The 18,148-nt window shown below is 30.3% G+C and overlaps 1 protein-coding gene across 1 annotated transcript; it reads left to right on the top strand.

Moving 5' to 3' along the window:
• Positions 1 to 4,342: 4,342 nt before the first annotated feature.
• Positions 4,343 to 8,977, top strand: LOC107004309 (katanin p60 ATPase-containing subunit A1-like). The gene is made up of 11 exons (XM_027913220.1): positions 4,343 to 4,375; positions 4,487 to 4,795; positions 5,161 to 5,385; positions 5,603 to 5,662; positions 5,878 to 5,937; positions 6,381 to 6,440; positions 6,773 to 6,964; positions 7,158 to 7,402; positions 7,490 to 7,639; positions 7,734 to 7,821; positions 8,529 to 8,977. Exons 1-11 carry the CDS (start codon positions 4,343 to 4,345, stop codon positions 8,808 to 8,810), a joined length of 1,704 nt encoding a protein of 567 aa, XP_027769021.1. The 3' UTR covers positions 8,811 to 8,977.
• Positions 8,978 to 18,148: the final 9,171 nt, after the last annotated feature.

Genomic DNA, 18,148 nt, shown 5'->3' with positions numbered 1-18,148 from the left:
AAAAGTTCCATTATAAGGTCCTCAAAGATGACACCCATCAACTACAACTACAGGTCGGCAATGGTCAAATTCTTTGATGAAACGATCCAATGCAATAAACAGGTACAATAACCTATCTTCATCTGTTTTCTGCAAGTGTATATGGGATCATGGATATGTAATACCCAATATATACAAATACGAAGGGTAATTTTTTGTACGATCCTCCTAGCGTCCCCCTCAAGGAAATCAAACCCCTTTCTTTAGCTCTCCAAGCCAACATGTAAGATATATCAACACCAAGATCCAACTTCATAACTTTTTTTATGTCAGAAGGTGCGTATTTCCTTTCATGATCTACCAATTTAGGCTTAACATTTCCACCACCTAAGTAGCTTGTTACTTGTCGTTGTGAATAAACCCTAGCTTTCAGTGAACATATATGTTCAACGTTGAACGCTCTTATTCTAAACATTCCTGATTTATTAATATATGAGGCCTGCATTAACCAGTTGCATTCATTGGAGAAACACACAAGTGTATAACTATACGTAAAATTATTAAGATATACATATAAGTCAAAATTATACACCTAATCACAGTAGAACAGATTTATACAAATGATGTTACCTGATTGAATTTGATTTTTTGTCTTAAACTGGGATTGTACCGCAATTGCATATTGTTCCGTCACGCACTTCAATGTAGCTTTATTATTGTACACGTGATCTACCTTTACATACTTATATGATGGATCAGTAATCACCATACTACAATTCTCCATTTGAAAGGTATCGAAGGGATGTACTATCTCTTCAACTCCTAGTTTCTGTTTTTCAAATTTCTCAAAACCAGTTATACAAAGTGATCCCAAAATAACATACGTTGCGTTAGTTGAGCTTTCACAAAGTTCATTGTTCTGATAATACCTATTAGAGATAGTTATACAAAGGGGGTATTTGTTAAATTCATTTGTAGACTTTTTTAGCATAACATATATCTGCACCCCCATCTCATTGCGTATCACCATCCTAGTACTGCTCTGATCAACCTTATATTCGTACACAGTCACATCCACAGATAGTTGAGTTGCAATTATATTATATAACTTTGTAAAAGAGGCATTTTCTCTAAAATCAACTCCCTCGATAACATAGTAAGCATAACATCATCATCCCATTTATCAAAATGCATTACCAAGATAGCTATGGAAGACATTCCTGTATACAATCAAATATCAGTATGAATCAGTTGTTATTAATACATTCATACATGCACTAATCATACAATTTTACAAATCAAAGTCACTATATAAAAATTAATTTATACAATAATTAACACAATTCAATTCTTCCAACTTTTTATACAATTAATTACCGAAATAACTCAGTTATACATCTACAAATATAACAATCTACATTTATATGAACACTAACTTATACAGTCACTAACTACACATAAACTACAAATATCAATGAATTGCTATTTGAATATCAATGAATTACACATATTCAAATAGCAATTCAACTGAAACTAATTTATACAATTTTACAAATCTAAATCACTCTATACAAACTAAATTATATAAAAATTAATTTTTTTATAATTAATCACTAAAACAACTTAGTTATACATCTACAGATATAACAGTCTACGTTTATACGCACACTAACTTATACAGTCACTAATTACACATAAATTACATATATCAATGAATTATACATATACAACTCGCAATTCAACTACAACTAATTTATACAATTTACAAATCTAAATCACTCTATACAAACTAAATTATACAAAAATTTACTTTATACAATTAATCACTGAATCTGCTCAGTTATACATCTACAGATATACCAGTCTACGTTTATATGAACGCTAACTTATACAGTAACTAACTACACATAAGCTACAAATATCAATGAATTATAAATATACAAATCGCAATTCAACTAAACTAATTTATACAATTTTACAAATTTAATCACTATATACAAACTAAATTATACAAAAATTAACTTTACACAATTAATCACTAAAAGAACATTTTTACATCGACAGATATAACAATCAACGTTTATACAAACACTAACTTATACAATCACTAACTACACATAAACTACAAATATCAATGAATTATACATATACAAATCGCAATTCAACTAAAACTAATTTATACAATTTTACAAATCTAAATCACTCTATACAAACTAAATTATACAAAAGTTAACTTTATATAATTAATCATAGAAACAGCTCGGTTATACATCTATACATATAAAAGTCAACATTTATACGATACTAACTTACACTAACTACACATAAACTACAAATATCAATGAATCATACATATTCAAATCACAATTCAACTAAATCTAGTTTATACAATTTTACAAATCCAAATCACTCTATACAAACTAACTCCACTGGAAACAATTGAAACATACATTCAATCAAAGTTTTGATAATTGATTAAGATTTGAATTTTGATTAAACAGTTTAAACAATTGAAATAGTTTCTTCGACCTAAATATCAATCGATTGAGCCAAATCTCCAGAGCACAAAAAAGAAAAGAGATGAAACTATATACCTAAACTAAATCAATTCATTGTATTGTGTACCTGTGGTATAATCAGTGATGAAATCGATGCCGATTCGACGATCTCAGAAGAAAATTGAGTTGCTGGCGGTGATTTGGGATCGGAGGTACTGGATTCTGTTGCAGAAGGAAGGTACTCAATTCTGCTGCGTGAATTAAGGTATTTATGCCCTCCGAGATTACCGCCATTTACTTTTAAAAAATTGTGTATAAGTTATTACAGCTGTAGCAACTAGCTACTATTTGTAATTATCAAACTTTAGCTAAATTGAATAATAATTTTAAATATAGTCGCTATTTTGTGAAAATTTCCCTTTAAATTTTGCACACCTAATTTTTTCCAACATGATTTATTTAAATCAGTGTATTATAATTCATCAGAATATAAGCCTACGAATATAATTGTTAGGAAGTTCAAAGAATTATTTATCCTTGTTATAATAAGGTAAGAAAAAATATTTCTATTGTAAAAGGGTAGACTTAAAGTCCAGCAGAATAACTATTTTGTTGCAGTTGAATTGCTGTTTAATAAGTAAGAATATCCCGCTAAAACACAGATAATGTGCTTAGGGGTATTTACAATTCAAATTAAAAAAATTAAATAAATTGATTTTATTTGGTTATATATTTATAAAAATAAATAATATTTAATTTGATTTTAGTTTGTCAATTTTTTTTAGAAGAAATAACATACAGAAATTCTACAAATTTTTTTTAAAAAATAATATACCTATACTATATTTTTTTTTTTATGAACAATTTTAAGTATCATATAGTACATGTTTTTACTTAAATTTATTTTAAAAAGGGAAAAGGGTCTGATATACCCCTCAACTTTGTCATTTAGAGCTGATATACCCCTTGTTATGAAAGTGGCTCATATATACCCCTACTTGTAAACAAATGGCACACATATACCCTTTTCCTCTAACGGAAATGAAAAAAATAATAATTTTAATCTAAATTTTTATTATTTTTTGCTAAAAACTATAATCCTATATGAGTAAATTTAATCATCGTCAAACATATTTTTTTTGACTTTTTTTTGTTTCAATGACTAATTTATAATTATTATTTTGATAATCAAATTTATTTATGTTTCACTAATATTCTTGTAAAACTTATTGTAGATGATCAAATTTTTTCTTCGAATACGAAATTAAATTACAATACACACAAAAAAAATTATTTTTTTATTCTTTAAACTAAGGAATGAAAGAAAAAAAATAAAATTAGAATAAGAAATTCAAATAATTATAATAAAAGAAGTCAAAAAATAATTTATGTATGAAAAAAATTAAAATATACCTTGAACTTTGATAGAAGAATCATATATACCCCTAAATAATTTTTTTTAAAAAAAATTAGAAGTAATAAATATAAATTTAAAACTAATTTTTTAACTTCCGTTAAATGAAGGGTATATGTGAGCCATTTTGTAACGGCAGGGGTATATGTGAGCCGTTTGTATAACGGTAAGGACATATATGAGCCACTTTTATAACGAGGGATATATCAGCTCCAAATGACAAAGTTGAGGGGTATATCAGACCCTTTTCCCTTTAAAAAATGAAGTAGCAAAAAGTGCCGATGGATACCCATAAATAAACTATTTGACAAATTTTTACACTTTCCCGTATTAATTCTTTTTTATCCCAAAAAAAAAGGAAAAGAAAAGTAAATGTTTTTTTCTGGTCAAAATTTAATTCCACTATATATACCTCTTAGTCCAATTCGAAAACATCATCTCTCATTTTTGAATGATGAAAAAACAGAAGCTTGAAAACTATCAGGTATTTTTTTTTTATATATATAATAATAATTAAGACTCTTAAATTATTTCAAGTCTGGTCTTTATTTTTTGACTAATTATTATTATTAATAAAAATTTGTTGGAGCAAAAGATGGTGGGTGTGGATGCTGCAAAGAGTAAAGAGGAGAAGATGAAGATAATTTTCGACAAGTTTGATGTCAACAAAGATTCACATTTAGGGATAACAGAGTTGTTAGGATGGATCATGGCAGTTGAACCCACATTAAGTAACGATTTGCAAAGGCTTCCATTTCTCCTTCAAATATACTTGGGTAACCCCTCTTTCCTAGCTGGTTCAAAAGGACTATCCTATAGTGGTTTCACTCATATTTATGAAGAAGGTCATCGTAACTTTGATCATGACTTCAATACCATTAATATTCAGCCCCCAATTCACCAGGTATGTACCTTAGCTTGCATATGTTTCACAATGTGTCCTATTTTATATATTCGCTGTTTAATATGGAGTTTTTCATTGTTACATGTAAATTTTGTAAACTATCCTTTGCAGTGTCTATGATTAGTACGAAAAAGAATTTATTAGTAATGTTTGAGATAATTAAGTTATGCGTGGATTATTTCTAATCCATAATTTGGTATATTAGGGACAATTCTATCTTTAATGCCTTAATTTAGTGAAAATCCTATGGCATGACTAATACATGTATTATTTTCTCTGACCAAAAACACCCCTCAATGTATTCTAACATATTGTAGTGTGTAATTAATCTATCAAATTATCAATGGAAGTATATATTGTTACAGGGATATGCCATTCGAGGTATTTTACAACAACAACAACAACGTAGCTTGATGCTTCAATCACAACTACAACAACAACAACAACAACAACAACAACAATACCAACAACATGAACAACACCGTAGTTTGATGCTTCAATCACAATTAGTACAACAACAAGCACAACAATGTGCAAGTCTAGCGACAAATACTTTTTCAAACAACCTCAGAAACACAACGCAACAAGTGGTACAAATATCTCTTCTGCCTTTCATATTATCTGAGAACATTTGATAATGTTGCTTTCTATGCCCATCATCTGCACTCTAATTGCGTACTGTATTTTAACAAAGTCCAACTTAAATAATTTTTATCTTTTACATAATTTTTTATATTATACCTTTCCAACTTTTTCTTGTTTTAGATTACAATTCTTTTCTTTCTTTTTTTTTTTAATCTTGTACAGGGTGGAGGGATCAGCTCTGCTGGGCCGGTGTCTAATATCGGGATCACAGCACAACAAATGGTACAAATGCTTCAACAGCCCTTAATATTATTCGGCAGCATCTAAGAATGTTGCTTTTTAGGCTATCATCTAGACTCAAATCACAAAGTATTTTACCAAACTACAATCTTAGTAATCTTTAATCTTTGTTGGAATTGTTATACATTTTGTCTTCCCTTTACCAACTTTTTCTTGCATTAGGTTACAAAGTTTATTTGTTTATAAAATTCTTGTAGGGAGGAGTGATCAGCTCTGCTGTGCAAGTGAATAGTTATGGAAACACAATGCAACAAGTGGTACAAATGCCTCATCTACCTGTGATAGTATCTAGACTCAAATCACAAATTATTTTACCAAGCTCCAATTTATAAACAATCTCTACTCTTTGCTAAAATTGTTTTCCTTTTTCCAACTTTAATTTTCTTGTTTTATGTTTCAAAGTTTATTTGTTTTTTAAAAAAATTGTAGGGAGGATTGTTTAACTCTACTGCACAGGCGAATAGTAATGGAAACTCAGCGCAACAAGTGGTACAAATACCTCATCTACCTTTAATTCTCGCCGAGAACGTTTAGTAGTGTTGCTTTTTAGGCCATCATTTAGACTCAAATCACAAATTATTTTATCAAACTCCTCAAATAATCTTTAATCTTATCTAGAATTGTAATTTTATTTTGTTTTCCATTTTTCAACTTTTCTTGTTTAAGTTACAGAGTTTATTTTTTTGAAAAAAACTTGTAGGGAGGAAATCTCAACTCTGCTGCTGAGGTGAACAAAAACGTAAACTCAGCTGAACAAGAGGTACAAATACATTTTCTGTCTTTAACTATGCGAGAATATTTAAAATTGTTGTCTTTTAGGCCATCACATAGACTCAAATCACAAAGTATTTTTCCCAACTCCAATCTTAAAAATCTCCGTTTACATAAAAGCAGTGGATTTTTGTTGTTACGTTGATAAAATCAAGTAACTATACTTTAAAGTATTGCAATTTTTTTAGAGCAGTTGATGTGCCGAAAGTGCAGAAAAGCTCCTTCACTCTACTTAATACTAAGCTGAGACTTTAATTTCTTTGTACATAATGTTCTTACCATCTCTTTACNGTTCTTACCATCCTTCTTTATAACTACCAGAATGCTGTAAAAGACGTCAAGTCAAAAGTAAAGTACGATGGATCTCATCCTGAATTGGCTGCTAGGCTTGAAAAGGAAATATTGGACACAAATCCAGGGGTAAAATGGGATGATGTTGCTGGACTAAGTGAGGCAAAGAGGATTCTACAGGAAACAGTGGTACTCCCACTGTTTATGCCTGAGTATTTCCAGGTACTGCAGATAGTTGATTCTGAATATTAGCATACTAATGAATGATGGGTGGGTGCATATATATATATTTGGTAGGACAGAAGTAACATTTTAAGGAAAAATACTTCTCATCATTTTCTGGTGTCCAAAAAGTGAATAATCTCCCGTATGTATTAGTCACGTAACATACTATAATATTGAATGTTACTTGCAGGGAATCAGGAGACCTTGGAGAGGAGTTCTTATGTTTGGTCCTCCTGGCACAGGGAAAACACTCTTGGCCAAAGCTGTTGCTACAGAGTGTGGGATGACATTTATGAATATTTCCTGTAGTTCATTGTGTGGAAATTGGTATGGAGAGAGTGAACGATTGACACGGTGCTTATTTGAGCTTGCCCGTGCTCATGCTCCAACTATGATTTTCATTGATGAAATTGATTCTCTTTGCAGTGTCAGAGGGTAAAACAATAATCTTGATTCTTTCTAAATTTATTTCATATAAGCTGAGTATTTTTCTCAGTACTAAGCTTTGAAGCTGTTTCTCAGGTCTGCTACAGAGCATGAAACATCCCGAAGGTTAAAGTCTGAACTTTTAGTTCAGATCGATGGATTAAATAACTCTAATAGTACATCAGGTAAAATGGTGACACTTTTGGCAGCAACAAATTTCCCTGGGAATCTTGACGAGGCACTAAGGTAAATAAGTGACACTTTTGATGATTCACTAATTTTGCTTCTGTTACTTTTCATTTGCATTCTGTTTAATCAGCGATTCGCTGTGCTACTGTAGGAGGCGGCTAGAAAAGCGGATTTACATCCCACTTCCTGATTTTGAGACCCGTAAGAAGCTTATACAGATAAACTTAAAATCAATCGAGGTAAGCTTTCCTTGTTTCAGCTGTCTTTTTCTTGTATGTTCTTCTGTTATATTATCATCATAACCTCAAAAGAACTGCTCGATAATCAAAAGTCAATTAGAAAAACTTTTTCTGACTTTTACAAAGAAAATTTTCATTTACATAGTAATAAACTATCAAGTTAAGTAAGCTATACTATGTTAGGTAGGACATAATCTATGTGAAATGTCACTTGCATAACTTGTATTCTCTAGTTCCCTTAGGGAAGTCATTCCCTTTTCTTAAAGGAATTTGTTTTCTTAAAAAAAAGTTCAATTGTTTTTTTTTTATGACAAGGGAAACCCGCAGGCTCTATCCTTTGGGTGCGGATAGGGTAAAACTCCCGCTCCTATGCATATCTTGCAAACCACATAGAAGAGGTAACCCGCACTAGGCAAGCCTGGTGCGACGAGCTCGACCCAGAAGGCAAACCCCTTGCTTTCACTAGTAAGGGGTTTCGAACTTGAAACCTCTAACATGGAAGTTCCAAGCTCAAACCAGCCTACTAAATATGGGAAAATTGATAGAGTGGGTTCAAAATGAGCGTGATCTCATTATACATTTTTCATTTCAATATCTTTTCGCATTGCGTGTGAAGTTTGAGCCGAGAGAAATGTCTTCATGTAGAACTGGCACTAGATTAGTATTATAGAATGGAAAATTTTGTTGACTGAAAAATTCAATGGCAGTTGGCTCCTGAGGTGGATATTGAGCAAGTGGCACAAAAAACAGAAGGCTACAGTGGAGATGATATAACAAACATCTGCAGAGACGCTTCCTTGAATGGCATGAGGCAGAAGATAGCTGGGAAAACCATAGACGAGATCAAGAACATATTGAAATCAGAAATGCTGAAAATTCCAGTTACAATGGAAGACTTCCTAGAAGCTGTAGATAAAATAAAGCCCACAGTTTCTTCAGCGGACATTCAACGACATGAGAAATGGTACTCAGAGTTTGGATCATCATAGTAAATGAAAGTTCAAAAGTGCTGCTTTTTTTGTAAGAAATCAAAATTGATCGTTGTGGACAAGCATCACTGTTATAGCGTCAGATATTTTAGGAACTATTTTCGATAGATGATCCAATGTTGATGATACTACTACTGTTATATGGGCTCTTCCATGCCAAATTTCAATCGATATATAGCTCAAATCTTCTAAATGGTTTCAAAATTTTAGATATGATATTCCCCTTTTCATATTTTGATTTTTTTGATATACTATTCACTCGAATGGATTCACTGAATTTATTCAATTCAGGAAACTTACTTGTGGAAATTTTCTGGCTTTCTTTTCTGTCAATACATTTATTACTTTCTGAGTTTTTTTCCAGCAATTTTTGTTCTCTTATCATCATATATTACTAAAAGCATGAACAAAAAAGTTGAAAGTTGAATTACGGTTTTACCCTTTCAACAAATTAAATTATTATAAAATATTTAAATATTTGATTGTATAAATATAATTAAATGTTAATGACTTTTAGACTTCCTAAGATTAATTCCTAATTAAATATCTAATTTATTAATAATTATCATCTATAATCTATATGTATATAATAGTTATAATTTTTTTTAAAAAGAATCTTTACCTAAATTTCTTTTCTTTCCCTCTTCTTATAACTTTTTCCTTAACCCCTCTCATGAATAATATAATTGATGTGGATAAAGTATTATCCTTTATGATAAATAACGAAATTTAATAATTTAAAGGGTGCAAATCTACAAAATGGAGACGCACATTGATAATGTCCTCTTGATTATTATTAAAGAATGACTCTAGCTTCACAAATTTAATTCGTTAATGCTTAGTTACATGATAAGAACTTTAGTTGTTCTTTTTACATGATTTGCTAACTTTAATTTTTTTTCCATATTCTTCATTTATTTATTATTATTTTCTAATTACTTATTTAACTTTTATACTCTTAATATTCATAACTCTCATCTTTTCATATTCATAACCTCCAAACATTTAAACTAAAACTTTAAGATATCTTTTGATATTCCTTCTATTCTATTTATATAAATTCAACTTCTTTATCTCATGAAACCCCTATGAAGATTATTAGGCTATTATTTTTATTCTATAGTAAAAACAGATGATAAAGACTCTTGAATTTTGATAGGATATGAAAGGAGTCGATAAAAACTCAGAGAGTTATGTACTAATTTTGTACTTATATTTTCATCTATATACATCAATCTTATAAGAATAATGTCTATATTGTATTTTTACTTAAATATTCTGTTTCTTTTTGTCTTTTTTTTTTCACTCTTTTAGACTTCTTAATTTAGTTTTCTATGAATGTTTTATTGCCGTAAGTCTTTGAATTTTGTAATTGATACATTTTATTATTCATTATAATTATATATATATTTCCATGAGATTTTAGTCATTCTAACGTATCTATAAATATTTACATGAAACACACGTGCGAAGCACGTCCTCAGAAACTAGTATTATTATAAGTGGGAAGATTCAAAGCTCAAAATTGAATTACCATTTTACCCTTATATTAAAATAATTAAAACAAATGTTATAAATATAATTAAATATTTAATAAATAACTCAGTTAAATTAGTGCATGAATCAAATTCACATTAATAATTAATTTCTCTTGTTATAAAAATCAAGAGTATTTGAAGAGTTTTTTCTTTAAATAAATTTGATATGGACTAAAATCATCGAACTAATTTAATGCAAATTAATTGTACTTATTCAAGCAAAAAGTTAATCTTGCTCATCATTTTGTATTGCAGTAATTTCCTTTTGTTTTTATCCACTCATCCTTGTCAAGCTTAAGTATTTTGTACATCCTTTTTTTAATATTTTGATCGATATACTTTCTTATTATTTTGTTTTTCTATTGGAATATCTTGTGTCCTATATGAAAATTAGTGATATACAATTCATGTTCTACTATATTTCTTAATTATTGATGAAATTCATTAATTAGTTAATTTGATATGCGACTATTGATAGAGTGCTTTACTTTAGTTTAAATATATTTTCGAGATTATTATTTATTAGTAGTGAGAGGAATAACTAAATGAGAAAAATCACATATGATTTTTTTTAAATGTATTTTTATTTGACTTTTCGTTTATATTGTATAATCTATTAATCTTATTAGTCTATTATTTATTTGTGGAAACATTCATTCTTCAAATTGACCATATACCTAGAATAAGTCATTTTGAAAAGTTTGTGTTGCTCCATTTATATCAAGTATTCAAAGAGAAATTTTATGAAAAAAGAGTATTCCTCTAATCTCTTCATAAAAAAAATGTACAATATTTCTCAAGGTTAAAAAGAATATGTATATGTGATATAAAAAAATAATTAACATAATAATTATGATGATGGCTGCAAGTGTGTTTCGTATATATCAAGTGTTTATATTATTTGCATATGTACCAAATTGATGAGGTCTTTTAGAACTTATAAGTTGTATGCATCAAACTTCTATTTAACGTGATGAGAAGCTAATTATTGTTGATGTAAAATTTTAATTATGGATGGAAAATTGCGAACTCAGGTTTCCAGATTATTGGCTGGACACATAAACAGTTAAATAGTAATGTCCAAATTAGAATGTCTACTTTAGCCTTAGAGATATTATTTTATTTAAGAGAATGTGATATTCTTCTGCCTAATAATTGAATGTTAATTATTACTCATACCTATAATTTTTTAAAATTGAAAGTTGAATATGAATATTCTCTCCACTATTCTATAAAAACACTTTCAGAATTAAAATTTCAATATGCTTTTTAAGAACCAATTTACAAAGATTTATGTTATATGCATAATTCAAAATGAGAAGAAAAGAGAATAAGAAACTGCAAATGAAGGATAACAAAAAATGCTCAAGTATTCGTACTATATTTTTTTTATTATTTAGTGAACAAAATATAAATGGTAAAAATACTATTGCTAATTTCAGCATTCCTATTTTATACTCAATTTTTTAGTGTATAGAAATTTAATAATAAGAGACAAACGTGACGTTCACTAAAACTAGTACAAGAATAAGAAAGAAGGGAATTGAAGAAGAAGATGGAAATGAGAAGTGCTCAATGATGAATATGAATAAAAATAAGGGAAAAAGGACGAATATATCCTCGAACTATCGTAAATAGGATGCAGATACCTTCTGTCATACTTTAGGACATTAGTGCCCTTGCCGACCAAAAACTAGAGCATATATACCCTTCACTCTAAGGAAGACTAAATGGGGACACATGACACAATCTTATCCGTTGATAAATGTCGGATTGGTGAACAAGATTACGGCACATGTATGTCCGTTACTATAAAGGGTATATATGCTCTAGTTTTTTGAAAGCAGGGGTATCAATGTCCCAAAGTATGACGGAGGTTATTTGAATACCATTGATGATAGTTCAGGGGTATATTTGTCTTTTTTCCCTAAAAAGAATAAGTGATAATTGAGTTGCTTCAGATTAAAAAAAATTTTGGTAGCCAATGTAAATTACCATTAACAAACAAAAACCAAATACACCTAAAGAGCACTCAATCCCCTAGTCACCCTCTAAGGAAGGTATTAAGAGAGTGAAGCCTCATATAGAACTCTAATTACACAAATCTCTACAACAACCAACTATACTTATTCGTCTTTCTAGACTGTTTAACTATCTCAAGTCTATCTACAAAGTCCTTAATTTGTGTCACAAACGTATCTGTATTTATAGTGATGCCTTCAAACAATTTCCAATTCCTTGCTCCTCAGACCTGGTATATCATTGCTCCGCACAATGCGCAACAATAAGTTCCTTGTGGAACTATTGCCAATTCTTCCTTCTGAGTCTATTTAGAATATGTTTGGCAGTTCCTATCACAGACCAATGTTGCATATCATGTTGGACTCTCACTATCCATTCACAAGTAGAGAACATGTGAATATGTGTCTCCTCTACTGATTTCCCACACAAACTACAGGTGTCATCTTCCACGGGAATAGTTAATTTCTTGAGTCTCTTTTTGGTTAATACTCTATCTTGCATAGCTAGTCATAATATCATCTATGCTTAGGTTGAAAAATCTAGTCCATATTAAGTCAGACACTCTAAGTCTAGCATGTTGCCCCAATTGTATATTATAACTCTGTATGAGTGAGTATTTTCCCTCGGGAGTGAGCAAGTAAGCACTAACTCAATACCAAATTTGCGTCTCTGCTTTCAAGGCATTAACCCTTTTTCAGTACCAACTTGAGTCCAATGGTGGAGTATGTATCCATATGTGGATAAAATATTTTAATTGAATGAATATTTTTGTAATTTATTGGGGTAAGATGTTTTAGATGAAATGGACATTTTGCTATTTCTTTCCTTTTTATTTGGTAATAAAGAAACATTAAAATAACTCAGATTTCATTAAGGATGACAATTAGTAGGGATTGCGAGTAAATCCAAAGAAACTTATTTCCTTCTAATAAAAGAACTATATGTATATTTTATGTTTTGGGAAGTCATGATGTAGATTATACAAGTAATCTGGGAAATTAATCTATGCATCTAATAAATTAAAAATTTCTTCTACTCATGCAACTATCGACCTTTCTGATTAAATTGTTTGGAAAATGTATAAGTACCCCGAGACTATGATTGAAATTTTGGAGACACACTTTAACTAAACTAAGGTTCTAATACCCCTAACCTATTTTTTTTTTGTAATTTTGTGCACCTTTTTGGATTACGTGGAATCCAAATATCTCCACACGCATCAATTGCGTGGAGTCACTGAGTATACCATGTAAGACAAAAGGTGTATAAAATTACAAAAGGAATAAGTTAAGAGGGTAATAGAACCTTAATTTAATTAAGTTGCGTCCCTGAGATTTCGGTCAAAGTCTAAGAAGTACTTGTGCCTTATCCATAAATTGTTCATTATTTTTTTGATTATCGAGTCAGAATTGAATATTGATACACAATAAGTGGTGTCTTGGTATAATATTACAAAATAGATAAATAAAGAGAAAACAAATTGAAAATGAGACTAAACAGGCAGAAAGAGGCAGTGCTTGCTAGAGTGAGGTGGGATAAGCCAAATTTTCAAGAAATGTTAAACACTACCTCCCATGTTATGTGAGAACCTTTTCTTTTTAATCCGTCCCAAAAGAAATATCACCTTACTATAATTGGAAATAATTTAATTTTAAAATTTTTATTTTTCCTAAATGAAATGATTTTTAACCACACAAATATCTGAGGATTGGTCTAGACCATAAATTTCAAAAGTCTTCCCTTTTATCCTAAACACAGTGTCAAGTCAAAGGTAATACCTAAAAATGGGTCGAAGGGAGTAGGATAGGACAAGGCGAGTCCGATTCTTAACAGGTCAAGCCTTTCTGTATCACGCTCCACCCTGTCTAGCTCTAATTTCCATTAGGGAGACTTGCGTAGAAAACAAAGTCCGTACACATGGCGACTCTTTAAACCCTTAAGAAAAAAGTAAGAGCTTGTGTGTTTGGTATGAACAGAAATATTTTTCTAGAAAATTTTTTCTAGTAAAACAAGTTGGTTTTTGACTTATATTCTCATATTTGGTTGGTGAATGAATAATTTTTTTTAAAATGTTTCTAAATTATATTCTCATGTAAAATGTTTTACTAAAAAAAATTCTAGTGTTTGGTTGGTTGAATAAAAACACTCTTCAGAAAATATCTTTATTTTTTGTCTAAAGTACAGATAGAAGTTTTTTGAAAAATAGTTTTTGACATGAAAACCAATCCCGATAATCTTCGACACCCAATACTAACGATCAATCTGGATCCGACCCCAACTCTTAACCCGTAAGCTGACTGACCCCGACATTCGATCCTAACCTAACCCGATCTCTTGACAAAAATGACCCTTCTAGAGATGATGCAACCGAAGGAATTCCAATCCGCGTCAGTGTCTCAAGATATTGACTAAAATCAACTCTTTCAAGCATTAATCTTCCAAAACTCAAAACTCGCACCAAACTCAGTCGAACACCTTAGGGAGCATGCCACCCAACATTGGACCAGACACAAGCTATAAGAAACCTATAGGAAGGAGAAAACAGGAAAATCATTCATAAAACAGAGAAATGATCCCGAGGGTCATTTTACATCACATGTACAAAATATCGCGAACCCGAAGACCAAATATTACCAGGCGTTGGGCAGAATTGGAAATTCACCATTTTGATACCAAATTCAGTTTTAACACTCATGCACAACCATTAATGTGAAGATTATTATTGTTTGTACTCATATGTTGATAGTTCTTAGCTTGCGGTTGCAAGCTTGGATAACAAGTTTTCTCACTATTCATCTTTTGGATTTAAGATTGAATACTCCATTGTATTAAGTTTCACTCTTTCTTCATTGTCTTATTTTGAATTGCTTAAGTTGTAGGTGTAAGATCATGGGAGAATTTGAGTTTTGTTATGTTGATTGACTTCTTTAGCTTTGTAATTGACTGAATGTTTCCCATTCATGAAATGGGTTTTTTATTACCTAATCAATTTTATATTTAATTGCTTTTCTAATGGATTTGATTACTCCATGGACTCGTCTGTTTATGTTGATTGATCTAGGTAGAGTCAATTGAGGTTGGTAATTATTATTTTTGCTTAAAAAATGAAAATGCTTTATTTATTTATAAAGGATTGTCCGTACAAAAGGGAACTGATCTAGCTGAACCAATTGCATTAACATCTCATTCTAGAATGTTAGTAGCAAATGAAGGAGATGCGTCAAAAATATATACTTTGTTTACAATCATAGTAGGATCCTTTGTTTTCCTTCTGTATTCAGCTAAAGCATAATCATAGTAGGATCCTTTGTTTTCCTTCTGTATTCAGCTAAAGCATCAGCAACTCCATTAGCCTCTCTCGCAGTATGGTGGAGTGTTGGTCCTTCCAATTGCTGGAGAAATGACATGCAATCAGCACATATGTTTGAGTACAAAGCATTATCAGTGTATAGAGAATATAGAAGTACCCGTGAGTCGGTTTCCACCAACACTTTCTCTATACTTTTTGTTTTTGCTATTATCAAGCCATGTAGTAGGGCCAATAAATCTGCATGGTAAACACTGTCTACTTTAGTTTTACATTCAAATTTCGTAATCTGCTGTCATGATTGGTTCCTTATCACTCGTCCGGTGCCACCTTTGTGTGTTTCAGGCTTAAAGGATCCATCAATGTTTAGTTTGAAATGGTCATCAGGTGGTTTTTGCCATGTGATAGGCATCCTATTTTTTTTGGGGGTGGTTTTCCCAGAAATGTAAGCGATGCATTGAAGCTCAAGGGTTAGAAGAGGATAGTGTGCATAATTCCATTGACATCTTTAGAGGGTTGACACTTGAACAACTTATTATTTTTGATTCTCCAAATATTCTTATGAATAATTGGTGTAAGTATCATATATTTATATAAAAGAGAATCTTAGGCCCACTTATGTGACGTAACCACAAATCAGGATTCTCTTTTAACTTATTTATATTCAAAATTAGCCTTTTCTTTCATATAAAGTTGTGACTTTTACAAAAAAAAATGTGACTTTCTATGAAAAGTTGCGACTTTATCAAAAAGTTGTGACTTTTTATGAAAAGTTACGACTTTTACGAAGAGTTTCGACTTTTATGAAGAGTTGCAACTTTAATGAAGATTTGCGACTTGTATGAAGAGTTGCAACTTTTATAAAATATTGTGACTTTTATGAAAAATTGTGACTTTTCCAAAGAATTGTGACTTTCCTGATAAAGCACAATAAGCATTTATTGATACTATCCTTTATTGTCTATAAATAGAGGAATTTCCTCATATTTTAAGACAATGAAATTCTGAACTATTTCTTATTCTTCTTCTGTGGAATTATATTCGTGTACTTTGTTCATGTTGAGTGACTGATTGATACTATTATTTTTCTATCAACACACTTGTGAATAGAATCGCTATATCCTGAGAGGATTATTCCTTTAAATTTCAGGTAGTAGAATGGACTAATTTCTTAAGGGAACAATGTGCATTCAGTGGCCTCTATTTTTTCTTTATGTTTCATTTTGTTATTACAAGTTTTAGTATGTTGTTTACAGTCACTAATTTATGCTTATTTTATTATTATTTTTAAAAATTTTGTGTACATGTTTTAAAATTTGTTGTTTATGTTTATGCTTTTGATCATTATGTTGAAGTAAAGATATGTTAATCACGAGTTTGATGTAATCATTAGACTACTGGTGTCCTATAGATTAGAATTTTTAAACTTGTATAATAAATGACTTTAATCTTTATAGAGTTTTCAGTGGCTAAAAGATCCATGAGATGTGCAACAAAGGACTTTCAGTGTTCAAAAGTTAGGGTGGTTCAACACTACCTTGGAGTTTTATTTATTCAACTTTCTATCTTATCGAGGTAGTCAATCGATTAGTGACATTCAAAAAATAAAGGAATGTAGTGGGATGGTAAGTATTGTACTTAGCCTTAATTAAACGTTTGGGTTCAAATGTTAGGTTGAAGTCAATGAGTTACCCCTCACTGTAGGATGAATCTATATTAACGACATATTGAAGAAATAATTACCTCCTTATTAACTTTAAATTGAAAATCTCAAAAGCAATAAAGTTTTAACCATATTGATAAAAACATAAACAATAATATATGTCTTTTGGCTATCAAAGTAGTGTCATCGATTGCATATGATTTTGAATAAGGGACCTGCCAAGACATCATTAAATCCAAATTATTTTGAATAAGGGACCTGCCAAGACATCATTAAATTCAAATTATTTGAGCAACATATGTTATTCATTGAAATCCAAAAGATGTTTTTTTATATTTTAATTAACTTATCAAGTACACAACTAATTATATAAGATGTATCATATTTAGATTTTGTATGTAGCAGTCTTGAGTAGGAGAAAAACTCTTGCAATTAATGAATATAATATTTTCATAACTTTTTCAAAATACACATATAGACATTGAAACAATTACATATTTTTTGTAAGGACTTTGGTGATGAACAACTACAATAAAATGAACAATTAATAATAATATTTGTAAACACTTAGAATCAAATCCTTTTCATTTTAAGATTAAAAAAACATTTCATTTCATCTTTGGATAAGATATTATTGACAATTTATTGTAGGGTTGTACCCTCTCAAAAACACATATATTATCATATGTTCAGAAGTAGAATATTGACATAGTTCACCACCGCAGGAAGCGCGGGCAATATAACTAGTTCAAGTATAAACAAAGTGATTGTTCTAGGTTGTGGAGTTTGTGGTCAGAGCTGTGGAGTG

This window comes from Solanum pennellii, chromosome 11 (genome assembly GCF_001406875.1).
Source record: "Solanum pennellii chromosome 11, SPENNV200".
Lineage (NCBI taxonomy): Eukaryota > Viridiplantae > Streptophyta > Magnoliopsida > Solanales > Solanaceae > Solanum > Solanum pennellii.
The sequence above is the reverse complement of the archived record's forward strand: the minus strand, read 5'-3'. Positions and strand labels throughout refer to the sequence as shown.